The 21,930-nt window shown below is 38.1% G+C and overlaps 1 protein-coding gene across 1 annotated transcript; it reads left to right on the forward strand.

Moving 5' to 3' along the window:
• The first annotated feature begins 1,293 nt into the window (after window positions 1-1,293).
• LOC149150547 (uncharacterized) lies at window positions 1,294-1,836 on the forward strand. Its single transcript, XM_089442857.1, has one exon. The coding sequence runs from the start codon at window positions 1,294-1,296 to the stop codon at window positions 1,834-1,836; it is 543 nt and encodes a 180-aa protein (XP_089298983.1).
• Window positions 1,837-21,930: the final 20,094 nt, after the last annotated feature.

Genomic DNA, 21,930 nt, shown 5'->3' on the forward strand with positions numbered 1-21,930 from the left:
TCGGCCCTAGCAGCACCTAACATAGTCTATAAATCCATTCGAAACATCCAGTGATCCTTCCTCTAGAATGGAGATTCTAAGAAACCCAAATGGGCCCTCCTCAAGTGGACAGACATTTGTAAACCAAAATTGGCGGCAGGACTGGGCTTAAGAGATCCTGAAATCCTAAGCAAGGCTATAGCAGCGAAAATCTAGTGGAGATCGGTGGAAAATCCTAACTCCCTCTGGGGCACCTTGTGGAAAGCAAAGTACATGAATCAAGTCCAGGACAAAGACCTTATTAGGCTCACTGGTAACACTCAAGGATCCCCCCTCTAGAAAAAAATATGGGAAAATTGACATATTGTTCAGAAGCACGACTTTTGGGAAGTGCACCAAGGAAATACTACCCTCTTTTGGGAGGATGCCTCGTAGCAACTCCCCCCCCTGGACCACCTAGAATGGACTAATATTCAAAGAGACATGCAAGAGGTAGGGCTGATGAAGGTAACAGACTACTAGCAACCTCGAACATTGGTTACTACATGGAAAAAATGGCTAACTAAAGAGCAATGGCTAACCAAAGACCATAATGAGAATATAGACCCTCTCTTACAAGAACTAGACCAGTGCAGAATCCTCACATAGAATAGAGAGGATATCCTTCGGTGGGGAAATAATCCTAAAGGAAATTTCAGCCTCAAAGAAGCCTACAAAGTAATGGCTGCTTCTCTTAACTGGCAACCGGATCCCAAATGGCACGCTCTTTGGAATAGAGGAACTTGGCCCGAAATCACCCTCTTCTCCTGGCTGCTCCTACATAACAGAGCACTCACTTGGGACAATCTTCAGAGACGAGGTTTCATCGGGCCCTCCCGCTGCGTCCTCTGTGAGAATGATCAAGAAACTCTCAATCATATTCTCAACACCTGCCCCACTGCTTTCTCTCTTTGGGATGACATGGCCATTGTTTTTAGACAATCCGACAGAAACATGAACTCTATCTGTCTTACACTGAGCAATTGGAGATCCTCCATATCCCCCAACAATCTAGTCAACAAGGCATGGAATCTCATTTAGGGAGCAATAGCTTGGATCATGTTGAAAGAGCATAATGCAAGAATATTCAAGAATGCGGCGATGACAGCGGAAATGTTAACAGGAAAAACATGACAGCTAAAAACAGAATAGATCCATGCCATGGATATAATGTAGCAAGAAGGGAACACGTCTTCGAATGACCAAAGGATAATCCATATCCTAAATCTCCAAGCCAAGACCACTCCCACAGGCAGGAACCAAGCCTCTGCTGCAATGAGGCAGGATAAATGGAGTATGCTGCCATTTCAATCATTCAAACTGAATTTCGACAGGGTGTCAAAGCGAAACCCAGGAAAAGCTGGTTATGGTGGAGAAATTAGGGAGCATATTGGTAACATCCATCTTATCTACCATGGCAATCTTGGCACAAATACCAATAATGTTGCAGAACTAATGGCTCTCATCAAAGGCATCACCCTGGCTGATTGCTACAAATTTCTACCTCTGGTAGTGGAAGGAGATTCAGAGATTGTCATCAAGATGATGAGAAAACTCCAAAACGTCACTCAGGTGGACAAGCTAACACCCAGCTGGAGGCTCTCGACAATCCTGAAGGACCTACAAGGACATCTCAGCAACACCCAAGGTTTCACCTTTCAAGTGGTTCGAAGAACAGCAAATAAGTTGGATGACGCCATGGCCAATGCTAGAGTTCAATCCAATCATGAAGATTATCACATCCTTTGGCAAGACCTGGAGGAGAGGGAACTCAAAGTGAAGTGCGACACCATAAACAATGCAGACCTTCGAGCATAATGGGCGCGGTGTTCCTTTGACTCTTCTATGTATGCATCTATCAATAATTCTACAAGCTGTAAATGTTCCAATCGACAAAAAAAAAGAAAAGCAGAGACTAGACTAGCTCAACTGTATAAAGGTAGACATAGGGAGGTCCCCTCGACTCCCACTTTGCATCATGTATTCTATTGTATTATATTAATATAAAGTCCTGCTGAACCTTTACAAAATATATATATATATATATATATATATTATATTTTTATTAATATTGTGTAGGCTTTCATTATAAATATGATTTTTATGAGAGACCTTAGGTTATAGTTGAACTGGCTATTGCCATGTTATGCATTGCTATGTAAACTATGGGATTCAAAGTTCAAACACCCCTAATTAACCTATGTCTATGGAAGAGATGTACATAGACACCTAGATGTTATATTGTTAGCAACCATAATCAACCCTATGCCATGAAAATATGAAATTGGCCCTATTTTCAACTCCACTCCACTAGCTACTAAACATTTTTTTTTTATCAATTCTTATTCCGTTTGACTCTCTTAATATTGTTGTCACTTCTAGGTATTTTCTCCTCCTTGTTATCCTACTTATTATTCCATATAATATCATAGATTCATCATTCTTGATCCTAATGATGGACATCACTAGTTGGTTTCAAATGTTATTTCAACAATTATCTCATGTGATGTATCTCGAAAAAATCCTTAAAAAATGAAATTATACATGATGTTTGAGATAAAATGTTGATGTGGTCTTGTTAAGAGGGGGCTAGGTTGAGTGGTCAATAAATCTCTCTTGATTTTTTCACTAATCTCTATCTCAACTTCTTAACTTTATCAAAATCACCCAACCAGGATTTTGGGCATTGCATCACGATGTGTTATTGAGTTATTTATTTGACACAAGTGACGAAATAGTGTTTAGGAAATGAATCAATTGGCGTCTTTGTATATTTATAATTGTTAAAATCTAATAATATAGTCCATAATTGTGCCAATTTACTGACTTTTTTTATAAATCCATTTTTGCATCCATAATGTGGGGTGCAAACTCTATTCTTGAAACTATATTATTTAAATATTGGTCCTATGTAGGTTGGTTCAATTTTAAGCTCTTCAATATAGTCATGTTTTTAGTATCAACCATGGGACCACCAAATATTTTCTGTTAAGGGTTATTTTCCACTTCTATCGCTATTATAAATGGCTTGAATGGATTATTTTCATATAGCTTGAACCATTATATTATTGGGTCCACAGAAAAATGGTTACTTGAGAGGGATATGTATGTGATCATTATGACATCATAATTCTTTTGAGATATGTCACTCATATTGGTATCAATGAAAACAAGAATCTACTACTTACACTTGATAAAATAGTGATCCACTCATATTCTATGTGACTTATCCTAGTGACCTACACTCCCACAATAATGATTACCTACATTACGTAAATCACTTAGGACTATGTGGGTGAGGGAATAATAGGTATTTTGTAATACTATCAAGCATTGAAACAAACTAAAGCTATAGTAGTTAATAGAAGTAGTTATTGAAACACTAAGGTATATCATGTGCATATGGAGAATTCATCTAGTTATAAATGATATTTTCAACAAGGAAACATATAAAAAAAACTCTAGGTTAAATAGTGGTAAGAAATAGTAGAATAAGTGTATTTTTCAAACATATGAGGAAGTTATGCCATCTTCTTGTAATTTGTCTAAAAACAATTTAGTATGCTTTAAAAATATTCTACTTTTATTGATTTTGTATCTATTTGTAGGGTATTTTGTAATTCTCATCCAAACAAGGTTCATTCATGTAATCATTATATCTATAAAATTATATATTATGTTCAATAAATATTTATCTAATGCTACAGAGGATGTTAGTCAGATCATACACTTCTAAATTTATCTTATGTAACTCTAGGGGTGTCACAAGTGAATAACTTCAAGTACCCAACTATGTTGATGGGAATACGATGCAAAAATGGAGAAAGTTATTAACTCTCATTGTTTCCATCATTAAGGGACTAATGGATACTAAGAAATAATGTTTCAATGTAATTTCACAGCCATCCACTAATCCCTATGAGTGATCAAATCCATGGCCTACCATCACAACAATGTGCAACCTCAAGGAAAACGTGTCCCACACTTTTTAGTGAATTTTCAACCCCCCAAAACATAGATTTCTAGTAGGTGGGAACACTTATGTTGCTCCATCTATCTTAATGATAACTACTATACTTATATAAAACCTTTTCACCCATGTGTGGGATGGTTAGAAAATGTCCTATATTCTTACATTTAATTAATCAATTCCTTAGTGATACATAAACTTCCATGGATATTCCATTGGGTAGTTCATCATGACAATTATTATAATATTATACTTAAAATATAAAATATATATTATTAGGGTTAATTTTTCATTATATTTATCGAGTTATTAAGTTATTGTTTATTTTCTATGCATGCAAGATATAAATATCAGGAAAATATATAACAAATGGAAAAAACTCATATAAAAAATAAAACAAGATAGGACATGGTAAACTCTTTAGGGAGAAAATCCAGTTGGAAGCTAAGGTTGTTCTTCTCTCTCTTTCTCCCAATGGAAATGGATGGAAGAACAAACGAGTGAGACCTATGGACCATGCGATGCTATAGAAGATAATCCATTTTATTTCTCTCTCTCTCTCTTTCTCTCTCTCTCTCTCTCACACACAAATATATTTCTTATATATGGAACAAAATTCATTCAAATAGAACGGAACCCCTTTTTTTTTCTCCTAGTGGTTGGGTCATAACATAGACCGATAGCCAAATAGGGGTCAAATTCTGAGCCATTAAACCATCAATACGAGCTACAAGTAAAACTTTATGATGTTTTTCGTATGGTTCCCATGTAGATATATATTTTATATGAGTAATAGGGGTTGATGTGGCATAATCTCGAATTATGGTGGTTAATTAAAAGAGGTAAACCTATGAGAGGCATAGCCTTTTCATATGAGCTTTAATTGAGGAAATTGTTGTGTCTATGGAAGCTCGGTATCATTGTGTGTACTATGGAATCTATACCCATAATAATTTTGGGATAATCCCCTTGATTAAACCATATCTAAGGAAGGGGAATAGATACACAATTATTATTTATTGTGGTAGCATGGTCAAAATCAACCTTGTGCAACATGACTATGACAATGGCACCTTTTTTTATTTCTCTCATTACAAAACAATATATATATATATATATATATATATATATATATATATATATATATATATATATATATAGATATATATATATATCTATATATATATATATATATATATATATATATATATATATATATATATATATATATATCACTTTTTATTACCTTTCCATCACTTCATATTGTAATATATTATAGGTATTTTCTCTTGATTATTCTCCTATTTATTATTCCGTATAAGATCATGTCTTCAACATTATTTATCCCAATGATAGACCCCACTATTTGGTTTGAAATCTTGATTCATAAACTATCTCTTGTGATACATCTAGAAGAAACTCCTCAAAATAACCCTAATTTTAAAAGCACGAGAAATGAAATTCTACCATATATTTGATAGATAACATGTGGATGTGGTCTTGTAATGAGCTGGGTGAACTAAGACTACTTACCAAAAGGGGGCTAGGTTGAGGGGTGAATAAAACTCTCTTGACGCATGCACTGATCATTAACTCGACTTCTTAGCTCCATCACAAGCTTACAACCATGTTTTTGGGCACTTCATGATGATGCCTTCTTGAATTGTTTCTTTTATACCACTAATAAAATAGTTTTTAAAAAATTAATCAAATATGCTTCTTTGTCGATTACCAGTTTCTCAAACCTGATAATATAGTCCAAAATTGTGCTAATTTGGTGCAATTTTGTTAGGCATAAAAAATGGTAAGTTTCATGTTTAAAATGATCTTAAAGTGTTTTGAAAAAACTAGTATAGGAAATGTAGTCTTTATTATCCATATTATACCTTTGCCACAACAACAAACATTTGACATCCAAGTATAAGACCTTAAATTTGAATTTTTTTATGTAATTAGTAATGTCATGGAAATAGAAATATTTCTCATAACAGTTTGATTATATACTTCCTATTTCAAAGGAACTTTCTAAGATGCACTAATCATTTATATTCTCAACCCAAGGTTTGTTGAACTTTCAAGGTACTCTATGCAATATATATGAGGAAGAGGTTCCTATTTTTTTCCAAAATGACCTATGTTGTTGAATGAGAAAACCTATTGTGACATGGAGTCTGAATGGAAGATAATCCTCATGTGTTAGTGTAAGGAACATCCAAATGACACCACGTGTATCTAGGTTTCCTTCTCGAATGCTTACCTATATTTCACTGGTTAGACTAGAGTCTGGTAATTTTCGATCCTATAGTTTATGTAGTAGCCATTATCACAATTTGTTAGCATCTTCAATCTATAGCAATAACTACATATATCATCACCTTCAATAAATCTCTTGTAGCATGGCTTGAATAAAATTATGAGAAATTATAAATTTAAATGACATATAATATGATAATTCACACTTACAATATTTAATGGAACACAATAAATTGTTTTGAATTTATATTATTATAACCAAAATAAGATAGTAGTAAGCATAAACCCTTACCTTAAGTGGGCCCTCTACAAGGACTGATTCCATTCCTAAAAAATTAACAACACAAACTTATACAATAATTAAAATCATGCACAACCAATGCTTCTTTTTATTAAAATAGAGTAACAAATTTTAAATAGCACATGAACATGGGATTTTTTTGTTACATTTAGTCACTAATATGATTCTCATTGAAGCTTACATTTATAAAAGAGAAAGTCGGTCATCGTTTAAAATCTTAGCAAATCCTCCTTTCTCAAATTTGATTCAATTGTGAAATTATTACATCACTTAGGTGTTAGCTTCAAATAATGACAAAAGAAAACTTAGTCTTGTACTTCCTATGAGAAGCTTAGGTGTATACTAATTGTGTCCAGAGTCATAGTGTCATAACTATAGTTATCTGCCAAAGCTACAAAAAGGATCTTCGAACTGGCTTATTTAATTTTATACTATTTTTATGATGCTTCCCCAATTTTTTGAAGCTTGGTCATGTGTGTCTTCCTGATAACTATACGGTTTGGTTCCATGTGGATCCCTTGTGCGAAATAGGTAAATACCATGAATTTCAAATTAGTTTCAATAAAATATATTTGTATACTTAAAGGATGCTTGACTACAAGCTAGCTCAACCTAATCCTTCAAGTGTAGCATTTGTATTACTGGAAAAAATGTTGGATATGCCTTCAAAAATATCATGAGAGGTACTCCCTAGAAATCCTAAAATAAGAGAATGTTGTGGTAACTTGTAAAATTATTAACAAATTTTTTAACTATAATGTAATCAAGTTGCTTCAAAAACCTGTAATTGAGGTTATTTTGCAATGATAGAGTTATTCGATTTATTAAACAAACACTTCTATACTTTGATATCTCTATAACATGCCAAAATTTCAATGCAAAAAAAAGGAAAATAAAATAAATATTAATAAGTAAATATACATCGAGCTATGGTCACGGAAGGATAAGTTTTATATGTTTAGAAAATAAAAAGGAATACCAACTTGAAGCAAAATGAAGTACGTCGGTAGAAAAAATATTTCAAACTGCACATCATCATCCCCCCTGATTTATTCCATTACATATCCCCAGGAAAAAAATTCTTTTTCATGCCCATTGGGCATATAATAGACAGTGATGGGGTGTACTATTAAGTCACTATGTGAGGTGAAGGTCACCAATTTGAAACTCCATGGAAAAAAATTCATCATGTTAAGGGATGGTGTGGCCTAGGCCGGGTGCAATCCCCAAGTGATTTTGATGGCTTAGATGCCCCTGGATTACGGTTTCTCAAGCCAAAGGTTAACCCTGTAACCATCTATGGAGGGCATAATCAACTTGAAAAGAAAAAAAATGAAACTTTTTCGTGTTCATGAATCACTGCATGTAATTCACTGCAATTGAAAGCAAAGGTTCCCAAATTATCCAAAATTGTAATATCCTAGTGCTTTCTCAATCTATAACCAATGTTTCCTTTATTCCTTTTCACCTAATTAAATATGAGTCCTATAAAATCTAGTAGTGCACCATATAATAGGGAAATGAAAATGAAGTCCTAGCCATCTCAAACCATGCTTAAGTAAACATTTTGTTTTAAATATTGCTCTCTTAAAAGTAAGGATAAAATATGTATAATCCATTGGATGCCTATGTTGTAGACAGGGAAAATTTTAAGGATGTAAGTTTATCTTAGAGGTTAGAATCCTTAGCGAATCATACTAGTACCTAATATGAAAAGTGTAAAATGCTTGATGATATTTAAAAAAAATATTTAAATTTCTAATTATTTTATATTTGTATGCATAACATTTTGGCGATTTTCAAGGTTAAATAATTTTATACTATAAAATTTGGGCAAATCATTTTTATAAAAAATGAAAATTAGCAAATCATTTTTTTGTAAAAAGTGTCAAAAATTAGCCCACCTGTGAATATTATCCCCTAAAATTTTCCCTGGTTGTAGATAAATAGTTACAATCTACCATATTGGTGAGAACCAGTATTGTAGCAATAACGCTGCAACTCCTGGGCTGCCTACTTTACTCTTATCAATCTGGTAGTTCGTAACAAACTTGGAAGCGACAGTGCTGTATACACAAGTACTAGTTCTTATTGCAGGTTGTCACTTGGTCAGCCGGCACAAGATCACTAGAAGCTCAATCCAACTTCTATGTATTCTAGAAAGCTCTATATGTCATGAAAGGAAAAAGAGAGACTACTCTACTGATGCTATTCTACTTGAAAAAAGGAAGACTAAAATGTAAAACAAACCAAGGAAATCCTAATTAACCAACTAATCCTACTTTTGCAGAAAGAACTATGAAAACCATGAAATGAATGCCATTACCTACTCAAGGAATTGAACAACATATACTCAAGCTATTTCTGGAAGTAAATGAGAAAAAAACATCTTTTTGGATTTCTATGTATTTTTATGTGAATTTTACATGCATGTATTTTATTGTGTGTGAAGGTGGAAGCGAATAAGTGGGGTTGAAGGGTGACTTTTGGACATGAGAGGATGTAGGATGGTGTGGATGGGTCCTAGGAGGTCTCAAGTGGCCTTCTGGAGGTTTTTCCCACACTCAGCCTTCAAAAGAAAGCCTACAGGAAAATCTACAGGAGGACACAGGGGATCTACAGGTGGTCTACAGAAGGTCTATCGGAGGAGGCTGAGAGCATTTTTCATGGTTTTGAGGGTATGAGAGTGGGTGGGAAAGGTGGATGAAGGCTGGAATGAGGTGTTAAGGTGCCTAGGGTCTATCAAGAATTACCAAGAGAGAGAAAGATAATTGGGTTTGCTCAAGGAGAGAGGAAGAAGTTCTATGGAAAAATGTAGAAAACTAAGGCATATTTGAGGTGAGCTTTGGGCGATCTGTAGGGAATGGATCAGAGAGAGGATGTGATGGCTGATAGGATATCATGTTTTTACTACTGTAACAAAACTGACAGTCAGCCATTAAGATCAAACAAGCAATGAAATGAGTGCATCTACAAAAAAAAATTTTTGTATCAAGCTAGTCTAAACTATGATCTATGAAAGCAAATGCTGAGAAATGCTACAAGAAAGAAAGCATGGGAGAAGACTTATTGCAAATAAATAAGTGAGCCTAGTGGAAAAGATATAAAGCAAAGCATTAACCTTCTAACAAACTGCAAACACTAGAAGTCCTATGAATGAGGAAAATCTGTGTTTTTGGGGCAGCAAGAGGGTCTTTGCCTCAATTCATGGTCCCAAAGGAAGGAAGAGAGGCCAAGGCACTGTTTCTAGCCTTTTGAATCTTCTTCTTATTACTGCTTAACCTGCTATAGGAAACGCAAATGAAGGAAAACTACTAAACCATCAAAAGAAACCTATTCTTAACCATGAAAGAGATACATCAAAGAACAACTAAATTACAAATTGAAACAAAACATATAAATACAAATAAAGAGGAGCTTGGATACTTGGAATGGGCCCTAAACCAAGAGCTTCAGCCCTCTGAGGTAACTCAGTGCTAACTCAAAAAGGATTCCATCTTTATTTCCAAAATAATAACAAGATTACATGAACTATCAAAATAATAAGCTCGAAGTTGAGCAGAGTTTACATAAGCAATACTGCAACAAAAATCCAAAAAAAATATGACCCTAGTGAGGCCCTAAGCCTCTCTACTTATACAACTAAAGCTACCAACAACTTCCTTAAAATCAGGGAGGCTTGGCTCCCAAAACTCGAAATAATCATCAGTTATCCTTCACTTTCTTGGCTGCCTCTTAATGCATTGATTTGGTTGTTTGTAATTCGAGCTGATTGAAGGGGAATTCGAAGTGGGGAGTAATAAATGAGGGGGATTCCCTCCTATAAGTCCTCTCCTTTGTCCACTTTGAGTTATTGTTGCCATTTTTCCTCTGAATCTTTGACTTTGTCTTCAAAATTCAACAATAAACTGCATTAAACACATATTAGACCACATGGCATCATAACTAACTAAAATCATTCCATAAGCATAAATTAATAAAAAACCATAAAATAATCTAAGAGAATGGTTGATTTGACTATGTTAGGAGGTAAAATAATCCCATGTAATTACCCATTTATGGGGATCATCATCACCCCCTATTGAAGGTGTTGCTCATTCTGTGAGCAACTTAGTCCATCTACTCATCTTTTATGGCCCTGGTGGCCTCTCTAGCATCCCAAGCTTTTGATGTTGTTTCCTCTTCCTTATCATAAAAGCCTACCTTTTTGTCTACCTCTTCCCATTGTTTCTACTCTTCTTCTTCTGTTCTTCCTTCTAGCATGCCTAATAGTAGTGGGGGACTCAGTTTGAGGCCAATCCAGTTGACCTGCAGCCTCTACATGGAGTGCTTGTACATTGGCACTCTCCTTAGTGCCTCCTTAATCCTCATGGGGGAATGATATTCCCTAATCTTCAGACTGTGTGGTAAGGTGTTCCATCTCCTCATACATGCATGCATGCAGTCATCCCCAAGTAGCCTTTCCATGTCCTCATAATGTGCAATGGCTTGTGCTTGATCACTTATATATCTAGGAGCAATCTGAGGATTGTTGGCAAGCATCTTGTGTGTGCTGATGAGTACCATGGGATCTGATGGCTTAACTTTGATCATTAATGGCTCATTCTGCTCTCTTATCATCAACCTTTTTACTTCTGTTGCCCTCAACTCTTCATGGTTCATCCATGAGGCCATGGCCATTAGTTGTAGGTCCCCTAGCCTAGCATTAGGATCCCACACATTCATGTCTGTGAGGGCCATATTATGCAGGTAAAATTCTGCCATATTTGCCTTATCTTCTACTGTGATTTGCTCACACAGGTCCATAAATTGCCTGTAATCTTGAAAAGGCATTGTGCCTATTTGTGCCAAAGTCTTGATTTGAAATTGTAGCCATTGGTCCTTGAGATAAAAGCCATAGGATTTTGCTGGTGTTCTACACTACAATGCCTCCATGGATAAGCTGGCAATGTGTGATAGTTCGGTTTCTTTGTCCTTTAGCTACCTCCTTAGCAATTCATTTTTAGCTTCCAGTTGGCTTCTTGCAATTGCTTCTCTATGTCTGACAACACTTAACTCTCTGCCCATTTCTATAAGTTTATTTTCCATATGGCCGACATTCTCAACTCCCTTGGATTTGGCTATTTGCATCCACCGATGTGTTCAAAGAATAGTGGAATTGCAAATGTTTATGGAATTATCCTACCTCCTTCAAGAAGATGGTAATAGGAGGCAAGGCTGGGTTGGGGATCAGGTTCTTGTAGCTTTGTAGCTTCCTCCTTCCCCTTTGGCTATTCTTCTATTCTTTTCTCAAGTTGTTGGGTCTCCTATAATTTTGACAGTGTCTCCTGTAGAATTGTTTGAGCCTCCTATAGGACTGTTTTTGGGTCCTATAGTTGCACTTTTTCCTTCCAAGTGGAATATCTAGGATTCGCTCTTTCATATGTGATAGGTGCTTTAGAAGGATATTCTTCCCCATTGACAGAGTGTGAATCTTCAATTGTAATTGGCACATTGAAGATGGCTGGGGTTTCCCTATTTTGATCTTTGTTCTTTTCCTAGCCTTGAAATACATGGAGGCCTGCCTTTTTCTCTTTGATTTTCGCTTAATTGGTGTGCTTAGGGCAGTGAGGGTAGTTTTTTCCTCCCTTTCCAGAGTCTCAGGGGGAGCTTCTCTTTGTTTTGCCTCTGCTGCCTCTTTTTCTCCTCCCTTTGTCTCGTTTTCTTTCTTTGTTTGCTCTGTTTCTTCACCCTTCTCCTCTTCTATCTTAGTTTCTTCCTCCTCCCTTTCTTTTCCTGCTAAGTCATTAGTTGCTTCACCTTCTCCCCATTTCTGCTCTTTCTCCTCACTGTCAGAACGAATGATATCATAGGTGAGGGCGTTATGTCATCTTCTGCTATCATGTTTCGGAAGACTTCCCATCCTATAGGGAGTGTGAATGTATGGAGGGCTTCTTCCACTAAGAGTTTGATTAACCCATGGTGAGCCAGCTGATTTGAATTGCCCGCCTTAACCTTAATGCTAGAGTCTATGAGGTACTGCAGGAGGAAATAGCGGATGTTGAGTTTCTGGGGTGTTGGAGTGCCCATGCCATATCTTAGTTCATGAAGGATTCTAAAATGGTAACCATAGACTATGTTAACCTCCCTTCACAGGAAATGTATTTGATGATTTGGTAACAAAGCTCATCCCAAGGGTATGGTATGTTAACCATTATAATGCCACTTTTATCCTCTGTAGGGGCATTAGGTCCGTACACTAGTAGTATGGGGACCTAACAAGTGGTTTCATTATTTTGGAAGAAGTTTTTCTTGGCAGCCTGTCCAATTGGTTTTTCATCTTTGCTCCAAGGTAATCCAAGAGTAAGGGTAGTAACCCTACTGATAAATTCAGGGGTTATCTCCATGGAAATACCTCTAAAACTGATAGTGGCATGTGTTCTTGAGTGAGGGACTAGAGAGAGGGCAAATTCTTGGGCAATTTCCTCATCAAACCCTCGGGATTTCTCAAAAACATTCATCCAATTTGCCCTTGTGAATATGGCCACTACTTGGGGATGTTCATGGAGTATAGTGGAATTAGTGGGCTCCTTCCTCATGAACTCTCCTATCACTGTTTTTATACCCCTTTGGAACACCAAATGTGGAGATGGAGACAATATTTTTGAAGAAAATAGGAAAACAGAGTAAAACTGTGTTTTCTTTGTTTTTTTTTTAAACAGGCATAAATTTTTATGTATTTCTTCTTCGTATATGGGCTTCATTCCTCCTTAAATTGATAACATTTCTTGCATATACTAATAATCAGGGTGGGTATGCATGGAACCTACCTCCTTAGGCCAGAAATCGTGCTAAAAAACCATGTTTTCTTCTTCAAACAGCTCACTGCCCCTCCTGTAGAACTGCATGTAAGGGCTCCTATAGAACCTGTAAGTGCTCCTGTAGAGAATGCCAAGAATAAGAGGATGGGAGAGATTGATGGAGAATGATGGTTTTGAGTCTATGGGGGCACAAGGAGCCTGCTACAACTTAGTTTACGAGGAGAGAATGAAGGAAAAGGTGGTGAGAGTGCTCGAGGAGGAGTACTTATTACTCTTTTTGGATATTTCTGGTGATGGGGGTGAGCTGCAAAAAGTATACATTGGCCATATTTGGGCCATTGGTCCCCACCTGCCTCCTACCTTGTCATCATGGTTTCTCCTCGCAATCACCTCTCATCATTGCATCGGAGTTTACACACCCTCCACTACCTATCCTTGGCATCTCTCTTGAGTTGACTATGTGCACGTGTGGGTGACATCTTTGGATGAGTGCAGTCAACTAGATGAAGGTGGCTAAGTTAACTGGCCACCTTTTCCTTGTTCAACCTCAACCATCTCATTGCTCATGCATATCTTTCAATGACACAAATGCAAACAGAGGAGCAGGTTAGTCACTTATATGTGATTCGAATGCATGTGCTGTGAGGTATTTTGGTTCTTTCTACTACTTCATGCCTATATTTCCTTTGATGCATGTTGTCTGCTTGCTGATGTGTGGTTGTTTGTCTTGTGCAAGTATCCTCTAGCTGGATCTGAGCTTCAGATGTCTCCTTCAATCCTCATGGTTGCACTTCTTTTGCTGTTGTGGCTAGATTTTAACAGGATCAGCTGCTACAGGAATTCCTACAGGAGCTCTTGTAGCTACTTCTCCCCTTGAATCTTCAGCTTATTTCTGTGCTGGGAGCTATGAGGATGATGCCAGAGATGTAGATGGAGATGGAGAGGTAATAGGTAAGCTACAGGTGAGATTTAAGGTGCTGCTTCCTCTCTTATTTTTGTTTTTTTTTCTCTTTACTAAAAACTGTTTTTTTTGTGTTTTTCTGGGACAGGAAGAAAAAATGATGATTGGGGTGTGATGCAGGTGTGGAATGGATGGAAAGGAGGATTTAAGACTATAGGAGGGTTTATATGTTCTTCCTGAAGCTTCCCTGCCCCTCAAACTGCTTCTTATATTCATTTCTGGCTCTTTGTAATTCCTACAGGAGCCTCTTGTAGAAAACACAAAGCCTCCTGTAGAACACATAGTTTCTAAAAAAGAAGTACGGTGGGGTGAAAGAAATGTTAGAAATGATGAAGAAGAGTCTGGAGGAGATAAGATAGGTGCTGGTGCGAATGTCAGGGCTCTGTGGTATCTTCTCTTGCTCTCTGTAGTCCCCCTGCAAACCTGCAAAGACATTAATATTCAATTTTCCTTTTTATTTTCTTTCTTTTCCTTTTTTTTTTGAAAACAACTAGGGGGCCTCAAGGAGATTTTCACTCTAATTTCCTCCCCTGGGCACCTCCAAGGAGGGTTTTCACCTAGGGATCTTATTCTCTTTTTATTTTTATTTTTTCTTTTGACATCACTGGGCTGCCTCAGGAGAGGTTTTCAACCCAATGATGGGACTCAAGCGCCTCATGGAGGTTTTCACTTGAGTCCTTATTTTTTATTTTCTTTCAGTGAGTGGATGAAGTGGAGGCTAATACATGCTCCACTACCATTACTGTCTTATTCAAATCTTCAATGAACTCTCACTTGGAGAGGGGCTTCTTGTAAACTTTCAACTGATGTCCATTGACAAGCATGGGGATGGCTTCATCATCAGTGGTTTTGATCATAACTGAACCATTTTCATTGCATTTTTCCATAGTGTAGGGTCCTAACCATCTTGTCCTCAGCTTGCCTATGAAGTCTTTATATCTTGAATAATAGAGTAGTGCCAAATCCCCCTCTTGAAATTGCTTCTCCTTGATATTTTTGTCATGCCATATCTTCCTTTGAAGCTGAAGTACCTCTGTGTGGAGAAAGGCCTGCAATCTTTATTCATCCAATCCATTGAGCTAGAGTAATCTTTCCTTCTGTGGATGGTTAAGGTCTAGGTCCAGCTGAGCTGCCATCCTTAGTGTATTGAATTCAAATTCTATTGACAACAAAGCCTTCTTCCCATAGACCAGTTCATAGGGTGTGAACCCTGTAGTGGTCTTCCATGTTGTGTTGTAGGCCCAGTTGGCCTCAACTAATTTGTCTGCCCAATATTTTTTGTTGCTACTTACTACCTTGGTCAGGATCCCTTCAAAAGTTTTGTTAGTGACTTCCACCTGTCCATTGGCTTGTGGATGGTAAGGGGTGGAAGTCCTGCGCTTGATTTTATGATGTGTGAGTAGGTTCCTTCAATAAAATTGGAAGTGAACTGATTACCTTGATCTGTGACCAATTCTCCTGGATACCCGAACTTGTAGAATATGTTTTCTCTCAAAAAATCACCTAATTTTTCCTCTGTTGCTTCTTTGATTGCTTTTGTTTCTTCTCACTTTGTTAGGTAATCGGTGCACACAATGATGTATTGTTTCTGTTTTAAAGGAGGGCTGATAGGACCCACAAAGTCCATGCCCCACCTCTCAAATGGCTCAAAGGTCACTTGAGGTTGCATGCAAATCTCATCCTTTGGAGTAAGCTTCCCCATCCTTTGACACCGATCACATTGGCTGGTGTATCTCCTCACATCTTGATGAAGAGTGGGCTAGTAGTGGCATGCTTGAAATATCTTGAAGGCTGTTCTCTTTGTTGCAAAATGACCTCCACAAGGCCCATCATGACAGGCCAGGAGAATGTCAAAAACTTCCTCCTCCCTGACACATCTTCTCAAGATCTCATTTGGGCCAAACTTGAAGAGATTACCCCCAATCCAGGTGAAAGGGGCGCTTTTCCTTACTATCTTGCTCTTCTCTTTTGAGGATAGGTGTGGCAGAAACTATGCTGAATCCATGTAGTTTGCTATATCAGCAAACCATGCAGAGAGTACTGAAATAGCAAACAGATGTTCATCTGTCATTTGGTCATCCACCATTCCTTCTTCACCTGCAGGAAAATTTACTCTAGACAAAAAGATAGCAACCACATTTTCTTTAGCAAGCTTATCAATAATGGTCAAATCAAACTGCTACAGTAAAAACAACCATCTAATAATGCGAGCATTTACATCTGGTTTGTTAATCAATTATCTAATTGCAGCATGATCAGTGTGCACGAAGGTTTGATAGCCTGTGATATAATGTCTGAATTTTTTTAAGGAATGCACAACAGCTAGGAGTTCCTTCTCGGTCACTGTGTGGTTTAACTCTGCCTTTGACAAATTTTTGCTTATAAAATATATGGCATAAGGAAAATTTTCATCAATTTGTCCTAAGGCTGCTCCTATTGCTTTGTTTGAGGCATCTGTGTGAATGTGGAAAGGTTGGGCCCGGTTTGGGCCTTTGAGAATTGGGGCAGTTACTAACTTTCTCTTCAAGGTATCTAGGGCTTCTTGATAGTTTTCAGACCATATGAACTCAACATCTTTACCTAAGAGGCCAAACAGTGGAGAGGCTAGCTTACTGAAATATTTAATGAATCTTCTATAATACCCAGCTAAGCCTAGGAAACTTCTGAGATATGTCACCTTTTGAGGAGGTGGGACCCTTTGGCGGATGGCAATCTTGTTGGGGTCCACCTGCAATCCTTGTTGAGATACTGCATGACCTAACACGAACCCTTCAGTCATCAAAAATTCGCATTTTTCCAGACTGAGGGATAGGATCATATTAATACACTTGTCTAGAACTTTACTTAGGTTAGCTAAAGCTTCCTAAAAGTCAGAACCATAAGGAGTAAAATCATCCATGTATATTTCCACTACATCATGAACCAGATTAGAAAATATACTTAATACCGCTCTTTGGAAAGTGGCTGGGTCATTTCACAAACCAAAAGGAAGGACCCGGTATGCAAAGGTACCCCAAGGACAAGTGAAAGTGGTCTTATCTTGGTCTTCTGGGCTGATTTGAATTTGATTGTATCCGCTAAAACCATCTAGGATTGAAAAAACCTTTTTCCCTGCTAGACCATCTAACACTTGATTTATGAAAGGTAAAGGAAAATGGTCCTTTTTAGTGGCTTTGTTCAATTCTTGATAGTAGACACAGATTCTCCACTTTCCATTTTTCTTTGGCACTAGCACGAAAGGTGAAACCCATTCACTGTCAGAGATGGGATAGATGAATCCTGCATCAAGAAATTTCTGCAGTTCTTCCTTAACAATATCTTTAAGTGTTGGATTCATCCTCCTTTGAGGCTACCTGACTGGTTTGCAATCTTCCTTAATGTATATATTATGAGTCCATATTGGAGGGTGCACTCCCTTCATCTCCCTATAACTCCAGGTGAAGGCATCTAAATGTTTTCTCAGTAAGCTGCACAACTCCTTCTCCTAGGAAGTGGATAGGGATGGATTGATTTTAAAGGTTCTTTCTGGGCCAAAACTTGTATCCTTAACATGGAGAGAGGTTAGGTCGGCCATACAGAGATCATTTGAGGGGTTGTTTTGGTTTTCTCTCACTATGTCCTCTAAGGTTAATACACTGGGGTGTGGATTCTAAATAAAATTTTCAATCATGTCATCCTCATCTTGCGGTTTTCCCCCCATGACGGTTTCTAATGCACAAAGCGGTGCAGAATAGACTTCATCGTCATCTTCCTCCTCCAGCTAGAGAGGTAGATCATGTTCTAGCAAGGGTTGGGCAGGAGGGTATAGGATTAACTGCTTGGACATATGCCCGTTCTTTATGGTCATGTTCCCAGCTCGACAGTTGTTGTAGGCATTGGTGGTAGCCAACCAGGGTCTTCCCAGAATGAGAGGATACCCAATGAGCTTTTCCTTTGGCTGGAGAACTAAGAAATCAGCAAGGTACTCCCAAGAATCAATGGAGACTATCACATCTTCCACAATCCCCTCAGGGGTCACGGTGGAGTAGTTTGCTAACTATAGCACGGATGTGGTCTTCCTCAATGAGCCCTAGAGGTTGAGTTTGAGCATTGTGTCCTTTGTCATCACATTAATGGCAGCTCCTAGATCAATCAAGGTATGTGAGATCATGGTGCCATTGATGTGGACATCAACTATTGGGCTTCCAGGGTCTAGATATTTTGGACAGATTACCTGTCTCAACATCAAGTGGGACAGTTGTCCTATGACATTGATGGTTGGGGCATCTCTCTTGCGCCTTCCTGGATGCCTAAAGCACTTCTCTTTTATCAACCTATTGTAGATAGGCACATCTTTTATGGCTTGGAGAAGTGGTATCTTCACACATAATTGTTTCAATTCTCCCATAAGTCTAGTTTCTTCTGGGGCAGGATGTGTTTTCCCAGATAGTCTCTCAAGAAAGGGTGGAATCGCTTTAGGTTCACTTCCCTCTTTATCTTCCTCAACCTCCCTGGGTGGAGGCTAGCTATCTGGGAGAACCTTCCTAGATTGCAGGTTAATCTCCTGAATCTCCTCAACATAAGTTGGGCATGATGGTTCCCCACTATAAACTTGTTGACCTTGTTTGTTGTTCGGGTTCGGGTTCGGCTGGGTAGGCATTTGGGGTTGCCTTGGTGGAGCAGAAAGTAATGGTTGTGGTTAAGCATGTGGTGGAGGCCAAAGAGCGGGAGGAGAGTTGTACTGGGGCCTCCACTCCTGATGAGATGCATTCTACTAAAGTTACAGCTAAACATAGAAATGAAATGAATGAGCGGTTGTTTGGGCATGATATTGAGATGGGAAGGACCAAGGAGGAGGTGCGGACCAAGAAGGATGAGTAGGAGGGCCCCAAGAAGGTATGAAAGTGACTTGGTTAGGGTGGTAGTATGCCTAAGATGTCCCTTGTGCCCCTTGCTGGTATGGTCTAGGTCCATGTAGTCTCCTTTGGTTCATGAAATAGAGTGGTTCAGTGGCTCCTTCGGCCCCTTGGTATAATTCCTTAAGTCCGGGCAAGGAAGGGAACTTATCTGTAGAATGATCTTCTTCACAGACTAAACAAACCTCTATAGAGTTCAATGGACATTCATTCCTAGGATGCCTCCTGGTGCATCTAGGACAAAAAATGGCCAAAGCCCTCTCTGCTTCCTCTTGTTTTATTTTGATATATAAGGTATCCATTTGCATTACAAGAGTCTGCAACATCTCACTCTTGAAGTCTTCCAGCATGTTTCCAATTTCTCCTTTAATGGATGAATTGGAAGAAGAGGTACTGGCTATGGGTTGACTCCCACTACCTTTCTTTCTGGCTGCTCTAGAATGGTTTCTAAAAACAATATTTATGTCCTCATAAGATAGTTGGTAGATGTCTCCCCCGGCTAGTAGGTGGAGGGTGTCTAGAAGGTCTTCTGGGATTCCCCGGAGTAGGACCAACTTCAGAGATTCAAGGTCAAGTGTACACCTGGCTCTTTTGTAACTAAGCTGGAACCTCTCTTCATAATGTTCCAAGGATTCATCACTTCCCATGGTCATTCGGAAGATTTCTTCTTTGGTATATTTTGACCTACAGTAATCTTGATACTTGTCATTAAAGGCTTGTTGCATCTGAGCCCAAGTTGTGATGCCATTTCCAGGTAATCCCATGAACCAGCGCAATGCTACATCCTTGAGAGTAGACGGGAATAATTTCAACTTTTGCTCATCTTCTGCATAGTCATAGGTTCGACAGATAACAACAAACTCAAGCAAAAAGGTGTCAGGATCTTCTGTAGTCAGACCATGGAAATGAGGTAGGGATGAAGGACTTATATTCTTCATTTTGGTGTCCCCATTGGTCTCCCGAATGGGAAAGGTACCCACTATTCTCTCTCCATTTCCCCTAGCATTTCTATATTCAGCCATCGGCTTAGGAGGGATGTTTTCTTCTTCTTCTTCCCCTATAGGTTCTTCGAATATCTCAGGTTTCTCACCTAAAGGCTCTTCTTGATCACTGCCACTGAAGAAGAGAGAAGGTTGGTTGTGTGAAGCAGTGTGGGTGCTGGGAAATTTTTTTCTTGAATTATCTCTATTTCTATGAGGCATGAAAGGAAATCTTTTTGGTTGGTTTTTGTTTCTTTTTCCCACTCTGATAGTACCTGCAAAACTGAAATTGATTGAACAAAACAATTTGCAACTGGCTGAAATGAACTTGCTCAAATGAAATTTGTAGAATTGAGGAGGAAAGCAAGGAAATTCAAAACTCAGAGAAAGGAAGTGACTAATCTACTTTTGCTGAAATGGAAATTGCAGAAGTTAAAAGGACAACAAAAAAATGCAGAACTGAAAGAAAGGAAATGACTATTCTACTTTTGTTGAAATAAACTATTAGTAGAATGTGGCAAGAAGAAAATAGAAGAAAGCGGTAATGACAGGGTACTCTAACGCTTCCCCGGCAATGGTGCCAAAAAGTGGTGAGCACAAGTAGTTAGTAACAAACTTGGAACTGATGGTGCTATATGCACAAGTACTCATTCTTATTGCAGGATGTCACTTGGTCAGCCGACGCAAGATCACTAGGAGCTCAAGCCAACTTCTATGGATTGAAAAAGAAGCTCTATATGTGATGAAAGGAGAAAGAGAGAATACTGTACTAATGTTATTCTACTTGCAGAAATGAAGATTGAAATGTAAATTAAACCAAGGAAACCATAATTAACCAACTAATCCTAATTTTTCAGAAAGCACTATGAAAACCATGAAATAATGCCATTACCTACTCAAGGAAGTGAACAACATCTACTCAAGCTATTTCGGGAAGTAAATGAGAAAAAAACATCTTTTTGGATTTCTATGTATTTTTATGTGAATTTTACATGCATGTATTTTATTGTGTGTGAAGGTGGAAGTGAATAAGTGGGGTTGAAGGGTGACTTTGGGACATGAGAGGATGTAGGATAGTGTGGATGGGTCCTAGGAGGTCTCAAGTGGCCTTTTGGAGGCTTTTCCCACACTCAACCTTCAAAAGAAAGCCTACAGGAAAATCTACAGGAGGACATAGGGGATCTACAGGAGGTCTACAGGAGGAGGCCGAGAGCAGTTTTCATGGTTTTGAGGGTATGAGAGTGGGTGGAAAAGGTGGATGAAGGTTGGAATGAGGTGTTAAGGTGCCTAGCGTCTATCAAGAATCACCAGGAGAGATAAAGATGATTGGGTTTGCTCAAGGAGAGAGGAAGAAGTTCTATGGAAAAATGCAGAAAACTAAGGCATATTTGAGGTGAGCTTTGGGTGACTTGTAGGGCATGGATAAAAGAGAGGATGTGATGGATGATAGGCTGTCCTATTTTTAGAAGATATCTACTACAACAGAACTGACAGTCAACCAATAAGATCAAACAAGCAATGAAATGAGTGCATGTAGAAAAACACAATTTTGCATCAAGCTAGTCTAAACTATGATCTATGAAAGAAAATGCTGAGAAATTCTACAAGAAAGAAAGCATGGAAGAAGACTTACTGCAAATAAAGAAGTGATCCTGGTGGAAAAGATCTAAAGCAAAGAATTAACCTTCTAACAAACTGCAAACACTAGAAGTCTTATGAATGAAGAAAATCTGTGTTTTTGGGGCAACAAGA

This window comes from Pinus tabuliformis, chromosome 9 (genome assembly GCF_031772625.1).
Source record: "Pinus tabuliformis cultivar Carrire ecotype Pingquan chromosome 9, CPIR1, whole genome shotgun sequence".
Taxonomy (NCBI): domain Eukaryota; kingdom Viridiplantae; phylum Streptophyta; class Pinopsida; order Pinales; family Pinaceae; genus Pinus; species Pinus tabuliformis.

Excerpts from the sequence above, each read along its gene's own strand:
- LOC149150547 (XM_089442857.1), top strand. The coding sequence starts at position 1,294 with ATGAGGCAGGATAAATGGAGTATGCTGCCATTTCAATCATTCAAACTG.